Source organism: Alnus glutinosa, chromosome 10 (assembly GCF_958979055.1).
Source record: "Alnus glutinosa chromosome 10, dhAlnGlut1.1, whole genome shotgun sequence".
Classification (NCBI taxonomy): domain Eukaryota; kingdom Viridiplantae; phylum Streptophyta; class Magnoliopsida; order Fagales; family Betulaceae; genus Alnus; species Alnus glutinosa.
The window spans coordinates 23,636,335-23,654,029 of NC_084895.1; the positions used below are offsets into that span (position 1 = coordinate 23,636,335).

Consider the following 17,695-nt stretch of genomic DNA (forward strand, 5'->3'; position numbering starts at 1 on the left):
GCGATGATACGGTGGACTCGTACTTCTTTATGGTGGATGATGAGGTGTGGGAAGATTTAAAGCTTCCTGCAAGATCCAAACTGCCTATATATGTCGTTGCGAAGCTTTAAGCCTTTTAGTTTACGGAATAAGTGCTTAAAATGAAATGATTATTCTATTGAAATAACTATTCTTTTATTTGGTAGGAACCTATTAAATAGTTATTTTATGGGAATAACTATTCCTTTATGAAGATGAATAGTTATTTCTCTCATTTTTTAGAGGAATAGTTATTCCTAAGGGAATAGACAACCTTTTTCCCAAAAAAAAAAAAAAAAAACCATCTTTTTCTTTAATTTTTTCGAACTAAACTTAAAAAAAAAAATTAAAAATTAAAAAACAAAATATTAAAATATTAAAAACAAAAATTAAAAACAAATTTAAAAAAGAAAAAAAGAAAAAAAAAAAGAACTTAGATCAAATCTGGCCACCCACAAATCTAAGGTCCAATATTTATTTATTTATTTTTTAAGATTTGAGTTTTTTTTTTTTTTGAAAAATAAGAAATTATGTGGATTTTTTTTAGTAATTTTGAGTCAATTCCAATTGTGTAATATGTGTTGTCACCAAATTAAGGAATTTGAATAATTATTTTATTCCAATATTTCTCATTCCCAGTAATAATTATTTATTTTTTTAATGGAATATCTATTCTGCGAACCAAACGAAGTCTTAGTATATCAAGGTGATAAAGGGGAAAAAAGAACTCTACTAAACTTACTGTTATATGGGTCAGTCCAACCCGATTTATTCATACCACTAACAATGTCACAAAGCATAACTACAACCCTTGTACATGAATGTGCTGGTCACTAACAAATATTAGATACAAGACCAACCACATAAAAGTAAACATGCACTATCGAGTCACAGCCAATATAATAATAAGTTCGTGATTGTCATTCCCACACAACTAGCCATGTCATAAAATGAAATTTCATTATTGTCACGATAAAAAATTCCATTTAAAAACGCCCTATTTACACAAAAGATAGAGTTCACAATATTTGCAAATTATTCATGCATTTGAGTATAAAATATGCATGTTTGATACATATAAAATAAGTACTATGCCATAAAAAGAGTGACAACAAGTATCTGCGTGAGCTTAACTCACATTGATTGTAAAAGTCTTCTTGGTGACCATCGTCGAACTCACCATCACCAAAATCTGGGAAAGTTTCTATTATTAGTCTCATGTCTAAGCTCTAATCAAAAAAAAAAAAAAGTCTCATGTCTAAGCTAAAACGCCTTTCCAACAATCATGCATGGTCTCTTTGGTAAAGTGTTTTGGGTTTTGAAAAAGGTAAAAATTCATAAATGCTTTAGTGGGGCACTGGGGGCTAAAAAAAAAAAAAAAAAAAAAAAAAAAAAAAAAGAAGAAGAAGAAGAAGAAAGAAAAGTGTTGTATGTGAAATCAACAAATAAAAATTGGCTTGGTAAAATTTTGAGAAGTGTCTTTGAAAAATAAAAAATTGAAGAGTGTTTCCCTCAACATAAAAAAAAAATAATAAAAAAAAAATAAAAAATAAAAAAAAAAAATTGTTGGTTACACATCATTGTGGTAGCTGCCTAGCGGTTATTGCAAGACTATTGGAAGTTCATAGTGGCCATTGCGGATTCACGGTATTGTGGAGCTACCAGAAGTTTATAGTAATTATTTTTTGAGAAGAATCTTGTGTTTTATTTTTTTAAAAGTGTTTTGAGTTTTGAGAAGAGCTATCTAGTGTTTTAAAAAGTGTGTTAGTGGTAGGGCCACATCTAAAAATCTGTTTGGATAACTTATTTGAGAAGAGTTTTTAGCATTTGAGAAGTGGTAAGAGTTTAGCAAAACTTTATCGAACATTGCTTGTATTTTTAAAAATTTGTCTTTTTTTATTTTTATTTTTTTTTATTTTTCTAATTGCTATATTTTCAAAAGGAAAGGAATAAAATGTTTGAGAGGAGAGTGAAAATTTTCAATTGGTGAGAGTGAGAAAAGAGATGGAAAAGACGGTAAAAGGAAAGGAGACTCACAAAAAAAAAAAAAAAAAAAAAAAAAAAAAAAAAAAAAATTTGAGATAAATAATGAGGAATAAAAAAAGAGTATGCTATTTTAATTTTTCTTCGATGAAAGGCTTCCTTCGGCGGGGCTTTCTTAACCCGAGTCCGGCTATGAAAGCTTCAATTACTCATATCTTGCTTTTAGAGATAGTTGTGTCTTCATCGACTTCGGCACTCCTTTTGTATGTTGAAAAGGATGATGATTCCAGGGTGAACGAGGATTCGTTCTTGGCGATTATGGAGGCCTTCGAAGAGGACTTTCTTCGGAGGGAGATTTTGAATTTGGTGATACAAGCACATCCTTTCGGTATAGGATAGGCAAGCCTCACGTGTTGTAATAGGGCTCTCGTGTTGTAGTAGGGTGTGCTTCTTGAAGGTTCGGGTTTGAGGGTTGTTGGGTTTATATTTCTTTTTTTGGGCTGTTTCTTTTTCGCTTTCTAGTTAGGTGCTTTCTTTTGTATATTTCCAGTGTATTTAGGGGCACCTTACGCTTTTATGAAAACCAATTTATTACTTATAAAAAAAAAAATGGAGAAGGATTAGAAAGGAACAAAAATTTAAGATGGGCGGGCTCCTTAACCACAAATCCAAATGAAAGAAACTGTGTCGAAAATGACAGAAAGTAAGGAATGAGTCCATAAATGATTCCAAAGCTAGAGATAAATAACCAAAAAAAAAAAAAAAAAAAAAACCTATCCTCTATACCTTGAGAAATGCCAAGAAAGGGCCGGCAAAGTGGCATAGAAACCAAAACAAAGGAAGGGCAAGGGCATGACCCTCGCGAGACCATCAACCCTACTTGAACGGGTAGAGGCATGACTCTTTTGAGACCCTTCAACCCTGCTCAAACTTTCATTGAAGGGGACGCAAGTAGGGACATGACCCTCAAAAGACCTTTCAACCCTACTCGAACCTCAAATAGGGTAACAATAACAACCATCGGAGGAAGGTTGAGGAGAGGGAAACACTCCCAAAACTAGAATAGAATTTTTCGTCAAGCAGTACACTATTGTTGAGTTGTTGAATAATGCAACATTCCTCAAAAGAAAAAATTTATATGCATTCTAAAGTGCACACTTTCTAAAGTGATAGGGAAAATTACCATTGGTCCAAAATTTAATGGTGATTTATTTAAAATTCAATAATAATTTTCATGTAAAGAAATGTATAGTTAAAAGTTAAAATTCTAATTTTTTTTCTCTTTAAAAAAATTTCTTCAAGTTAAAAGTATGAACTTGGGGTGAACGTAGCATTTCTTGAAAAAAAGAAAAGAAAAGAAAAGAGTATCTCTAAAATCTAAATCAATGAGCCGAATGTAGCGACTGTCGACTCGTAGGTCGCCATTATAAGTGACAAAGTTTTGATCCCTTCAAAATAATCATGTACCCCAGCTAGGGTGGTACAAGCGATTACGATTAATGGTTATTGGCTAAAACCGCTAATACAACCGCCTAAGTCGGTTATTGAATTTTAACAATTGTAACCGCCTTTGCCTCTGCCTAGGCGGTTAGCAGTAATTATGTTTATAATCGACGGTTTGAAAACCGCTTTTTAATTTAGGCTTTGGGCCGGTTTTTTGGCAGATTTTATTTTTTTAAAAAAAAAAAATTATAATTTTTGGACCTATTGGTACAAAATTAACAAATTTAAATAGAAATCTAAAATATCTATTAAAAAAAAATACAAATACAAATACAAATACAAATCCAAATTCAAATAAAAACCATTACAAATCCAAATAACCAAATATACCAAAATATTACAAATCGAAATAACTAAATTTAAACAAATTCTTAATACATATATTTTTTCGATATATAAAATATAATATGTATTATAAGGGTAGGCAGTTAATGATTGCAAAACAAATATAACCACTAATTGCCTCCGCTTATACAGGATTCCTGACGGAAAAAAATGGCATATTCCATCCAACTTAACAGGATTCCTGACGGAAGGGGGCAAAGTGTGTAAAAATAGTAATTTGATGCTCTCTTTTGGTCGAAGTGATAGTTCGTGGGGGTAAAATGACATAAATCGATAGTTTATGGTGAAAAAAGATAATTATTCCAAAATGTAATATGTATTACAAGGGTAGGCAGTTATTGATTGCAAAGCAAATATCACTGCTAATTGCCTCCGCTTAAACAGTTAAATAATCGCTTTTGAAAGCGGTTATGCGGATAACAATTGCAGAGGGAATATACCCGTCCAGTTTGTAGAGGCCTACTACTCGCGGGCACGAATTTGATCCCAACGGTGAAAGCCACCGCGCTTATCAAGAACCAGCAGGTCATTTCACACACACAGCTTCACAAGCAGAGAACCATGGCTCCACTCAATTCAACCAAACCCGAAGAGGATCAGGTCCGTCCGGTTCTTCGATTTTCAAGCTTTTCAGTTTTCAATCTCGCGCTACGTTCTGGAATTCAATTCATTTTCATGCTCGGTTTGGTTTTTCATCATTTTGATTGGGCTTATGACAGGCTTAGCTATCAATTAGTACGTTCGAAGCAAGACTAAGATCTTCAACCTTTAAATTTTAATCAATCGATAAACTTGTTTATTCTACTTTTCACTCTTTCTAGGCAACCAAACAGAGGATTAGCGTTTCAGTTCATTTCTTTTGCAATCACTGGATGAAACTCCATTTGTAAATCAAGATATTTCACGCTGATTAGCGGATTGAAAGCATGAATTAATACTATTTTGAAACTACATGATATTGTTAAATTACTTTTGAATTTTGCAATAACCTCCTTTCATATTTATCATGATTAACTTTGTATGTTTCAGGTTCTGATTGAAGAGAAGTCGTATGCGAGAATATTGACGTTGAATAGGCCTAGGCAATTGAATGCCCTTTCATTTCAAATGGTACGGCGTAAAAATTATTGGATACTTTGATGTATTTTCTTGAATTATCCTCTGTATTAGAGATTTAAAATGCTAATTTTTTCATCGAAGCGTCTTTTGTATAACAAATCTTATGCTTAGATTTTGCTTTTGGCTTATAGCATTTTACATAGCGCTTTCCTCTTGTGTATATCCACTATTTGCTACTTGATCTGAGTTATGATTACAAAACAGCCTTTAAAAAATTTGTTACTTTTCTTGGACAAATAACTATAATATTGTGACATTAGCGTGTTTTCTTGAATCACTTTCTATGTTATTCTTTGAGGATCTTAATGACATGTAAAAGAATAAATAATCACATAATCAGGTTTTTAATGTTCCACTTGAATTTGCTGGTTTTTCTTTTGCTTTCCTTTTTTCTTTCAAGCTTCATTATATGGTTGCTGTCCATTTGGTCTTCTTTTGGTTGAGGCTTTTATGTCTCCTAATCAACATAACTGGTGGAGAAAAATATATCCCATACTGTGTTCATAGCAACTGTATGAATAAAAAAAGAAAAAAAAAAAAAGAAATCAAAGAAACTTGGAGCGTGGTTTATTCTAAAAACATCAGTTATCCTTTCATTTCAGGAAAATTTCCTCTAAATAATCATTCAAGCATATCTTGGTTGAATGGCATTACTTTGTGCATTTATTTTTCTTCAGGAAATATATATATATAATGCATCATTGTGGAGATTGTTCTTTTTAGTGGGTACTTCCTCACAATTCCTTTGAGGATTGTCTCGTGAACCAATGTTAGGTTACCAACCCTAGTTGTTCTTATTAACTACAAGCTCAGCTTTCTGGCTGATGCAAAAGTAACTGTATTTCATTTGGCTAAGAGTTATTCACTCTCTAGTTCAGTTTATGCATTAGTTTCAAAAAGCAAGATTTGAAAGGGGTCAGTAGGTGACATTTATCTCAGCACATGGTTTCGAAGTTGCGAGCCAAAGTTATAAGCCTGGTTGGGTTTGTCAGATTCGGTCAACAGATCGGGAAACATGCATTATAGGATACCTATCCAAGCTTGTATCCAATACTTTGAGTTAATAATTTTGACTCATTGATGAGTTTATATATCTGCATTCTGTGTTGCTGCTTCCTTGTTTCAGAATTGGAGTGATTTATCCGTTGAATACTCTTTCTTGAATATGGATGATTTGCTATTTCTAGTCCGTTTTGGTGGATCAACTTTCTTCTGTTTTTTTCTTTTTCTTTTATATATATATATGTCCTTCTCTTAATTGTCTTGTATGTTAACCATCGATTGAATCTGGGGAAGTTTTTTCCATTTTTGTTCCTCTTATGTGGTTTCTCTCATTGCTGTTACTGGTCATGATATTCTGCTTTGTTTAAGATAATGTTATACATACCTATTTAAAATGCATAAATACATGTGCATGAATGGGATGGTGTAAATGAAGTAACCAATTTGCTATAACATGAAATCTGGAACTAGAGTTTAATTGTTCTATCTTTCTTTCTTTCTTTTTTCTTCTTCATTTTTTTTTTTTCCTTTTCAAATTATAGATTTCTCGGCTACTGGAACTTTTTGTTGCCTACGAGGAGGATTCTAATGTCAAGTTGGTAATCGTCAAGGTACTCTCCTTCTAAAATACAGTCTTCAAGTCTTATCTTCAAGTTGTATTGTAAATAAACCATAAAGAAATTCAGTTGCATCTTAGAGGATGTTAATTTAAAATCTGTATAATGGATATCATTTTTCTGGAGCATATGTTTCATGCATGAAAAATGATACACATTCATCCCCTACCCATCTCAATTTCAAATCCACATTGGGTCCCACAGATCCAATGGTGGATTTGAAACTTGATTGTATGGAGATGGGTAGGAGATGGTTAGGGGATAGATGTCTAACATGTCCCATATATATGTGGATATGTGTCAGTCTTAAGATTCTTTTAATGTATTATTGTGACGGTTTTTTTTTGGTATGTATTTCTACCAACTCTTTTAAGGATTGTGTTGTAAAGTTAACCCCTAGTTGTAGCTGTTGGTTTGAAATACAAGCCCAGCATTGTAGTGAGTGCCGAAAAGTAATTTGATTTGATTTTGGCTAAAGAAAATTGATTGACTGCTTTAGTCCTGTGCGCAAACTTGTTTGAAAAAGCCACCTTCTTAAGGTTGTTTACTTGCAAGACTTGAAGAACCTAATAGTCATCCAATTTGTTGGTTTCATTCATATAGCTTGTAAAGGTTGTTCATTTGCAGGATTTTTAAGAATGTTTCTCATCCATTCATGTAAGATTGGTATTTTACTTTGTTTAACTGATCCTTGTCATAATTTAAAAATTGGACGTGCAACCTATCGTTTCAGCTTCACTGAGAATGCAATCTTTATGACTCTTCTGTTGTCCTGATTTTGTAGGGAAAGGGAAGAGCATTTTGTGCTGGTGGTGATGTTGCAGCTGTTGTTCGTGATATTATTGAAGGTATATGTTCTTTTTATTGCTTAATGGACCACACTGATCCTTAACATTTAGAATATTGATGACCTACAACTTTTGATAAGGTTCAACCTCAGTTAATATGGAAGCATTTTCTTCATCTTCTTCTTCTTCTTCTTCTAGATTCTATTCTTTAGAATATGCTTGATTTATGTAAATGTCAATAATTTATGTTGTAAGACGTGAAGGAAATGAATGCAAAGCATATAATATTGTTCTTTCATATTTGTATGTATTAGGTGACTGGAGATTAGGTGCACATTTTTTTTGCAAGGAGTTCATCTTAAATTACATTATGGCCACATATCGTAAAACCCAGGTGACCCAGTTTGCCATGAAGTGTAAATTTTAATGTATCTTTTATAATGACTTTTTAGAGTGGTAGCATTCTTGGTCAAGTTAAGTTTTGCATCTATGTTCTGCATGTATATATTCTTTCTTAACCATTAGCATGTGAAATTGGTGAAGGTTTCAATTCTTAATGGAATTGTCATGGGAGGTGGGGCTGGCGCTTCGATACATGGTAGATTCCGGGTTGCAACAGAGAACTCGGTATTTGTCTCTTTATCTCTAGTTTAAAGTTATATAGAGTTTTACTTCACCTTGTAGAGGTGATTTTTTTTTTTTTTTTATATAAGTAAATCAATCTTATAAAAAGCATAGAGGGGGCTCAACCTATGTACACATGGAGTATAGAGGATAAATCCCCTACAATGGAGAAAAAAAAAAGAACAAAATTCTAAAAATTCCGTGAAGCTAGAAAAATCAGGACTACTAAACACCGCCTTCCATGCATAAAAGGGATTTGAGCATAATGGATTTAAGTTGTTCCACCGATTTCTCGCAATCTTCAAAGCCCTTTGCGTGCGCTCTAATATATTTTTTTTCTTTCGATAATGGTGAATTTTATTATGAATTGCACAATTTTCTGTGATTTAAGACACTGACATTGTCTTTTCATTATTATGGCCAATTCTATTTGATGATTGTCTGTTCTGAATGTCTGGATTATGTTTGTCTATCTCATGGTTTTCAATTTCCAACCCCTCCCCCCCCCCCCGCGCCCCCAAAAAAAAACCCAGTTTTCATCTTAATTGTTGCTTACTAACTGCAAACATTCTTTTTAAATCACTTGTAACAAAAATAAAAGTGAACTAAATGTATAATTGCTAGTACAATTGTTGCTATTGCATTTAAGAGACAAGAAAGTTATCTGATAAACAATGTGGGTGTTGAAAAAAAACCCTTTTTTTTTGTTATTTATTTTGGGTACTTTAAGCAATCTTGCTTCCTATCTATCTCATGGACTGTTTCTCTGAGTCAAGGAAAAAAAAAATTGTAATGTATGAACTGGATGTTTTCACTACAGCACTTTGTTTTGAATTTTGTTATTATTTATTTTGGGTACTTTAAGCAATCTTGCTTCCTATCTCATGGACTGTTTCTCTGAGTCAAGGAAAAAAAAAATTGTAATGTATGAACTGGATGTTTTCACTACAGCACTTTGTTTTGAATTTTGTTATTATTTATTTTGGGTACTTTAAGCAATCTTGCTTCCTATCTCATGGACTGTTTCTCTGAGTCAAGGAAAAAAAAAATTGTAATGTATGAACTGGATGTTTTCACTACAGCACTTTGTTTTGGATTTTGTTATTATTTATTTTGGGTACTTTAAGCAATCTTGCTTCCTATCTCATGGACTGTTTCTCTGAGTCAAGAAAAAAAAATTGTAATGTATGAACTGGATGTTTTCACTACAGCACTTTGTTTTGAATTTCGTTAAAATGTTCTTCAATTTGGTTTTACATAGCTCCTTTTTGTTTCTGCATACTCTAAATTGTAGCATCCCAATGCAACTCCAAACATTTGGGGCTAATAATTCTACATTGTATCCACGTGTGAAAAGTTGCCAGATAATGCTCAATGAAAAATGGTGTATCAATAGATCATGTAGAATGTGGGGAGTTGACTTGCAGATGACTGTCCTTTTAGGAGGCAATCCATTTTTTCAAGAGATCAAATGGGCACTTTACGAATCTTCTTTAAAAACATTGTGCGTACAGAAAGCCACTGGTAGGCCTCAACCGTGCTTTTCACGAATTCTTAAACATGGTTCCAAGTGTTGGAATTTGCTCATGATGTAGTTCATAAGAATTCACCACTGATCCACCCAAGGATATTGCCTCGTCTCCAACTTAAAGAATTGGAAAATTTTATGAGGTGTTTGTATGGACATATTTTACTGATAGGGAAAAGGTCCATAAATGAATTAGCCTTTCCTTGGGCTGTGGTGATTATAGATTTCTTTAAGTTTTATCTTTATAGTTGAAAATTTTGAGTTGGAAAATGTTTGAGGAGCTAGAGATTTTGTAGCTTAATCTTTCAACAACTTGCGTTTGCAGTTTTCTTTCCCCTTTTCTATGTCAATGCTATCAATTGAATTGGTTTGATTCATCCATCTCAAAATGGTATGTATTTTGGTTTATGCATGCTGTTTATTGTTGGTGGGTTCCATGGTGCTGTTTTCTAACCTATGTCATTGTGGGAATTCAAATAAATGACAATTTACTGAAAATGAGTCAATGCTGATCTGCGTTTGTTTTTTTTCTTTTGATTGGCATGTTATACACACATCTAGTGTCTTAAAACCCACAACCTCACTTTTCACCTTGTACTTATGGGGGAATGAGGTGCCATCTGAACTATTTGTTTCCCATTTTAACGTTCTTGATGGAAATAAATATAATTGAAAGATCATGTATTATTGAGTTGGGTTCAGTTAATCTATGAAAATGGTAATAGTTCTTGATTTCTCTAAAAATCTCTAAATTTAGAAGTTCAAGATTTTATTTCTTTTGCCAGGGTCTTTGGACCAAATGGCATCTTCTCTCACTACAAACAATTGATAGTGGAGGGTGAGATCACATGTTCAATCCCGTATTAGTACATGAGTTGTATTTACATTTTTTTTTTTAAAAAAAAAATGAACTGCTCTCACCTTTTTCTATTTTTTTGAGGAGTATTCTTTTAGATTTACTAGCTCTAGCTTTCTTTGGTTAAAATGTATTCTGATACTGGACTTGTTGCAGGTCTTTGCAATGCCGGAAACAGCTTTGGGACTCTTCCCAGATGTAGGTGCCTCTTATTACTTGTCAAGACTGCCTGGATTCTTTGGTAATGCCATTTACATTCTTGATCTATGTACTAACTCTTTATTCCTTAAACAAGGAGGTGAAGTTTAATTTCATCAGTAGTTCGTAGGATTTTAGTCAGCTTATTTCTTTAGTAGATCATTTTCGTGAGTAGTTCAATTCCTATTTGTAGATGAATGACTTATACTACTGCAAACTAGTAGCCTTGGTGTGAGAATTATATTTACTTGGTATAGGACTTGAAAGAGAGAGATGCATAATCTGCAGCTTGGGAGTTTCATTGGGAATTAAAGTATTTGGTTATAGGGATCAATTTATCAATTCCTAGCACAAAAGAGGAAAAAAAAGAAAGAAAGAAAAAAAAGGACAAAAATTGGGATCAAGTACTCAAATGGGTGGTTACATCTCACTAAAAGTTGAAGAAACAAAGAAACTGGGGACTAATATTTTTAATAAATAAAATCTTACAATGAGCATAGGTGCAACAGACCATCATGGGCACTGATTCAGCCTACTATGCAAGTAATCTTCTAGAAAACTCAAAGTTTCATAATTCTTCCATAATTATCAACAGAATAACAGGTGCTTTGACTTGCAATCCGAATGAACTCGAGTGTTTTCTCTCCCATCCTCTTCTTCATTTGCATGTATATGTTATATTTGATTTATATGAAAGTTTCATGTTGTTTTGATTGTTTTAGCCACTGTCATGAAGTTATAGATTTTGATCTCATTTGTAATTGAATATTCATTATATTACTAAACCTTTGGCAGGAGAATATGTTGGTCTTACGGGCACTAGGTTGGATGGTGCTGAAATGCTTGCATGTGGCCTTGCAACTCACTTTGTCCCCTCGGCGGTAGTATTTCATCCTACTTTAATTATTAGATTTTAGATATAGTGCACAAAGTTCTAATGAAGAAAAAACATCACCTTGTTTGGTTGAGGAATAGTGCTTGTTGGAAACAGTATCATGCATTGGCATGGTTTTGCTGGCATGATTGATTGTGGTTTTTCGTGGACTAAGTTTCCTGTCTAAGTTTTTCCTTTCCTTTTTTTTCTTCTTCTTCTTCTTCTTCTTCTTTTTTTTTTTTTTTATGTTATTTAGGTGAGAAGTAAATTTGTGATAAATATTATACATACATTTACGTGCCACAATTTTCTAGGACAAAAGTGCCCCTTCTTTCTCATTAAAGGTGAGGCTGATTAAGTCATTAATCAAAAACACTGGAAAGCAAATTCGCGAATGTGCTCTAGTGTAAATGGCACCACCTCTTCTCTGTAAGAACAGTGGAGATGGTACTTATAAGTTATAAAAAAAGAAAAAGAAAAAGAACAGTGGAGATGCTGAAGTCATGGGTTTGAGACCCATTTCGTGCATGCATAACTTACCAAGAAAATAATAACAAAGAAAACGACTTTCTCTACTCCAGCCCTTTCTCTCTCTTCCTGTTTCTCAACAGTAACATCACTTCAAAAAGCCACAACCAGGCCTCCAGTTTGCGACATTCCCTCACTCCAGTTCCCCCCAATCTATTCTCTCCATTTCTTTTCTGGTTTCACTTTATTTCATCCTTTTACAATTACATGTAAGTTTCTAATTGAAAATTTTCTTGATTTCTCGTTGATCTCTTTATATTGTAAGAAGTGCTGCTAGGTAAGAGGCACAATGTTGAAAATGGTTGAACAGTAAATGACGTCATATTCCATTGTGCATTTTAGCTGGTAATGGTGGCAAGTGTTATCTCTAAGGTTCTTGCAAAGTCCCACAAACCCTGCCCATCCTTTTAGAGTCTCAAGCTGAACCTAATTTTCAAAGAAAACCTCCTCAAACACATTTTATACGCGTAGAGCCTGAAGTTAAAAGGACAAAGGGAACTGAGTTTGCATGGTGAGTGCAGAAGATTAGTGGGGGTTGGTGAGTTGGTTGAAGAAGAAACCCATTACTATGATTGAGGAAGAGAAAATCATTTTACTATTACCTATAATGTGGGCAACTTTGTCCCAGAAAAGGGGGGATGATGCAAACTGCTGCATGCATGTAAGAGACTTCTTATAGTTGTGTATGTGTGTGTATGCAACATATTTGTATTTAACATAGTTTCAAGTTTTCAGGTATTCGCTTCTGTTAACGGTGGCATGCATCTTTCATATTTAAATATCAGTAATGGTCATTTGTAGAAGTCAAATTGATGTTTCATTTGATAAAATTTAAAGTTAAATCTGCAGTCATGGAAGGATATAAAATACAATAATATTGCATGGAAAATGAAACTTATTTATTCAAAAATCTTTCATATTTGCTGAAAGTAGATAATGAATTTTTTAACTTTAGGATATACTTATTATCCCTACTTGCTGTTTGATAATTGTCCTTAAGAATCTTTTGTTGATTATGCCCTTAACATGAAATGCGCTAAATGTGTAGTCCTCACCTCTATGTTTCTCTGCCTTGACTTATTAAAGCCTTTGTCCTTTAATCATGATAGTTAGGCCATTTGAATGCCTTCTTATGAGTTTTAGTTATTGGACAGAGATTGTCTTTGTTGGAAGAAGCACTGCACAAGCTAGATTCAAGTGATCCACCCATCATTTCTGCAATTATTGATGAATACTCACAGAAACCTTATTTGAAAGAGCAAAGTGCATATCGCAGGTAATTTCTGCGTTGAATTAATGTTATTTGTTTTAGTTCTAATTAAATGGCCTTTATTGTTTTTGTTCATATAACTGTATTCCATGTATGCCAAGGATTTTTAACAATTGTGGTGGCAATTTTAGTCAATCATGAAGTTAACTGCTCTAAGTGAACTCTATATTGTCACCGACTAAAATTGTCAGCAAAAAATAGCCCCCCCCCCCTCCTCACGGGATCTCTCAACCCCCCTGTTTTTCTATCTAATGATAGGCCCCCCATGTAAATTAGGTTGAAATGCAATAATGCATTTTGTTTATCCATGTTAAGCTTTAATTGTGGGGCTTGTATTAATCTTTTGTTTTAATCTGTACTTATTTTTGTACCTGTGTTTTGCATGCATGAATAAATATGATTTCATTAACGTGCAACTTAAGTTGGGAAGGCCAAAATAAGTACTTATACGAGGTACTTCGACATTAAGTATGTAAGGCTTACTACTTATCTCTTAGATATTTAATTTGCTATGCCTCAAATGAAAAAAGCTCTATCGAATTAATCGGTTGTTCACTTGTTTGTATCATCTTATAATACAACGATGTAACATACATAAATATAAAGGAACTACATCTCAAAGATTAAATGCTGGAAAGGTTCATTAAAATCATTTGTGTTAAGCTGCCTATCTTTCCACCATCCAAGATCCTCGAACTTTTGATTTTTTATTTTTATAAGCTCAAGATCCTCATTTTTCGTGGCTATATCTATATTGTTACAGATTGGATGTCATTGATAGGTGCTTCTCTCGAAGAACAGTTGAAGAAATTTTATCTGCCCTTGTAAGTTATTGATATGGATTGTTTCCATGTTCAGAAACTGAATTTCATATCCTCTTTGTTAGGTGTCTTACGGAAAGTTTGCTTGTGCTTTGAGTACTGGTCTTTTTCTTTGGGTGTTTTTGGTGTGCATAGATAGAATTTAACCATTTACCTGACCATATCCTTATGCTTGCTATTGTAGGAGAGAGAGGCCTTGAATACAAAGGATGATTGGATCTCTGCGACAATTCAGTCACTGAAGGGGGCATCTCCAATGAGCCTCAAAATTTCTCTGAGATCAGTAAGGGAATAGAAAGCCTTAGTATTGTCGTTTCATTCAATATTTAAGTGTTAAAGATTGCTTTGTTGTGTGGTTACCACTATAAAAGAAATAGGTAAAAATACAAAACCAGTCTATGTGGTTGCACCGATTTGCAATAAGCTCCTTAGGGTTTTAAAAATGACTTAAAACTTTTTGTGGTAAGCATTAATGGCAAATAACTCTCCATGTCAAACTTCTGTTTGTAATTCTGACGGAAACTGTCAATGTGCCACATTAGCATTAATAATAACGTGTCCCGTTTGATAAAAAATTATAAATATAAATATAAAGAAAAGGCCAAATGTTTGGGGGTGGTTGGACCACCCCCAAATTGGCCAAAGGGGTGGCCGTCGGCCGAACCACCCACAAGGTCATGGGGTTGTTTGGCCACCCTCTCTGGCCAATGTGGGGGTGGCCAACCACCTTACACCCCCCCCCCCCCCCCCCCCCAACCTCCTCTCCGTCTCCCCCTTCCCTTTTTTTTTTTTAAAAAAAAAAAAAAAAAAATCTGTTTATTTTTTATCAAACGAGACACGTCTTATTGTTTTTGATACTGGTGTGGCATATTAACGGTTTAGGCCAAAATTACAAACAGAAGTTCAGTGCGGGAAGGTATTTGCCACTTATGCTTACTACTGGGAGTTTTAAGTTGTTTTTTAAACCCTAAGGTTTATTGCAAATCGGTGCAACCAAATAAATTGGTTTTGTATTTTTCCCAAAGAAATATGATACACCTAGATCTAGATAAATGTACGGCCCTTTTGAACATAAAAAAATGGAACATTTGCGTAGAACTGTAATAAATAATGAAAAAATAGTCGTTTGTTTGTTGCATACCCATACCATCTAAAAAAAGCTAAGAAACTGAGTTCCCCTGATATTTTTATAAGTAAAGGCAGAACAAAGCAATCATCTGATGAAGAAGTTGTCTAAATCTGCTGAAACTTTTCTGACTTAAATGTTGGTTCTCTTCTTGCAAACAGATCAGACAAGGAAGGCTTCAAGGTGTTGGTCAATGCCTTGTCCGTGAGTATAGAATGGTTTGTCATGTCATGCGAGGAGAAGTCAGCAAGGATTTCTTTGAGGTTTTCAGCTTACTCAAACATTTTTCTTCTCCTAATTTCTTCCTTTGTAGATGATTTTAAGACCTTGCCCTTTTAATGTAGGGCTGTAGAGCTTTACTCTTGGATAAGGACAAGAAACCAAAGGTAAACGAACATTCTGTTTCTGAATCTTTATATTTTGAGGAAAATATATTGTAGTCGTCCCAGAATTACCACTGCATTTTTATTTACGCATCTAAAGTTTAAAAAGTAACATCGGGCCTCCCATACTACCACCTTGTGTAAAATTTGACTCTTTTGTGTTTTTCTCCCCAAAATACCCTTAAAGTTATTAAAAAAAAACATTTGAAAAAAAAAAAAGGTAAATAAAATTAAGGGGGCTAATATGAAAAGGGCCACCCTTTTTTGGGGAGAAAAACGTGAAGGTGTCTAATCTGACATGTGATGTAGTATGCGGGGTCATGGTGTCACTTTTAAAGTTTGGAGGCGTAAATGAAAATGGTTTTTATTTAGATTATCCATTCTCAATGGTTTTTATAAATAGAGATATGTTAGTTGCACAACTTTTATACAACAATTGCACAACAATGTTTATAAATATAATTTCCGTAGGCTTATTTGGTTATTTCCATCCTTGGTTTCCTTATTTTTGGTTTTTCATTCCCAGTGGGAGCCCTCTAAATTGGAGCTTATTAGTGATGATATGGTGGACTCGTACTTCTCTATGGTGGATGACGAAGTGTGGGAAGATTTAAAGCTTCCTGTAAGATCCAAACTGCCTACATATGCCATTGCGAAGCTTTAGTGTATCAAGGTAGGTGATAAAGGGGAAATTGTTTCACTTTTGATTTCTTACTAAGTGATATTAAGTCATTTCTTATATTATAGAGGTCTAGGATAAAGTGCAATATGGAGTCTGTGATATTTAAGATTCTTCTTAATCTTGTTTATATATATATAAACTACAGTTAAAGTAGATAATCCAAATTTGTTCGAGCACATGCTTTATGTCTTATGTTTTTTGTTCTCAAGACATTAATTAATAAACAATTCTAAACACAAAACACTTCTAACATGAAACATTTTTTATAAAAATGTCTTATTTTTGTAGGAATATTTTGACAAAACTTGTGTTTAACTTTTGTAGATATCAGAGTTAACTTGTTATTTAAAAAAATTAAATAATTTAACATTAAAAAAAGAAAAAAAAAAAAAGAAGGATGGCTGTATGGCCACCCGAAGTAGAGGAGGGGTGGCCTTGCTTGTTGGTTGACTGTGCAGCGACTCTGACAGGCTTCTTTTTTTCTTTTTTCTTTTTTTCCCCTCTTAATTTTTTATTTTGTATAAGTAGAGTTCTACATTTGTTTGGGTTTTTAAACATAAGCATAAGCATGTGGACACTATAGAAAACATTTTCTTAAAGGAAGACCTCGTAGAAAACACTTTTTAAGAAAACATATTCTCAAAGGACACATGGTCCCATTTAAAAAACATTTCTAAAAACAATTTTCAATTTTATGTCACATCATAATATTTTTTTAAACAAAAATACAAAAACAGAAACCTTCAAAAACACATTAACAAATATATTCAAAGTGGTTGAATATTGAGGACATGCAAAATTTCATTTAAAAAAAGGTCTAATTCTTTAGACAAAATATTAGGAGACCTGTCATAAGAGATTGGCAAACCTTAACTTTTGTGGATGATTTTAAGACCTTACCTTTTAATGCAGGGGCTATAGAGGTATACTGTTGGAAAAGGATGGGAACCCAAAGGTAAACCGACATTCTGATTCTGTATCTTTGCATTTTAGAGACTTTATATATAGTCTCTCAATGTTTTCCATAAATATAGATTTCCTTCTTTGGCTAATTTTCATCTTCGGTTTCCTTCTTTCTGGATTTTCGTTCAGTAGGATTGTAGGAACCCTCTAGATTGGAGTTTGTTACCAATGATATGGTTGAGTCGTACTTGTCTATGGTGGATGCTGAAGAGTGGGAAGATTTAAAGCTCCCTGCAAGATCCAACTTGCCTTTGTCAGCCATTGCAAAGCTTTGATGTGTCAAGATGAATAAAATCATTACACTTTTGGAATCCTAATAAAATGCATGTCAGCAAAATTCATGTTAAGTTTGTTTGGCTTATGCTTGTTGGCCATTCTGCTAGGTCTTTGTTGTTGTTGGGGCGCCTTTGGGTTCCACTAATTCCATTTCTTCCGGTAATAGCTGTTCATTTTCTTAATAGAATAGT

At 33.6% G+C, this 17,695-nt stretch overlaps 1 protein-coding gene across 2 annotated transcripts; it reads left to right on the forward strand.

Annotated features, from left to right (window-relative positions):
- Nucleotides 1–4,234: 4,234 nt before the first annotated feature.
- Nucleotides 4,235–17,575, forward strand: LOC133880169 (3-hydroxyisobutyryl-CoA hydrolase 1-like). Of its 2 annotated transcripts, none has more exons than XM_062319064.1 (16): nucleotides 4,235–4,449; nucleotides 4,879–4,959; nucleotides 6,513–6,581; nucleotides 7,372–7,435; nucleotides 7,690–7,769; nucleotides 7,919–8,002; nucleotides 10,540–10,624; nucleotides 11,377–11,462; nucleotides 13,138–13,259; nucleotides 14,017–14,077; nucleotides 14,259–14,357; nucleotides 15,362–15,463; nucleotides 15,545–15,586; nucleotides 16,110–16,256; nucleotides 17,178–17,220; nucleotides 17,358–17,575. In XM_062319064.1, the coding sequence occupies exons 1-14, from the start codon at nucleotides 4,411–4,413 to the stop codon at nucleotides 16,245–16,247; spliced, it is 1,152 nt and encodes a 383-aa protein (XP_062175048.1). In that variant the 5' UTR covers nucleotides 4,235–4,410; the 3' UTR covers nucleotides 16,248–16,256; nucleotides 17,178–17,220; nucleotides 17,358–17,575. The 2 variants fall into 2 exon arrangements, with proteins under 2 accessions (XP_062175048.1, XP_062175047.1); XM_062319063.1 differs by having other exon boundaries at nucleotides 17,361–17,575.
- Nucleotides 17,576–17,695: the final 120 nt, after the last annotated feature.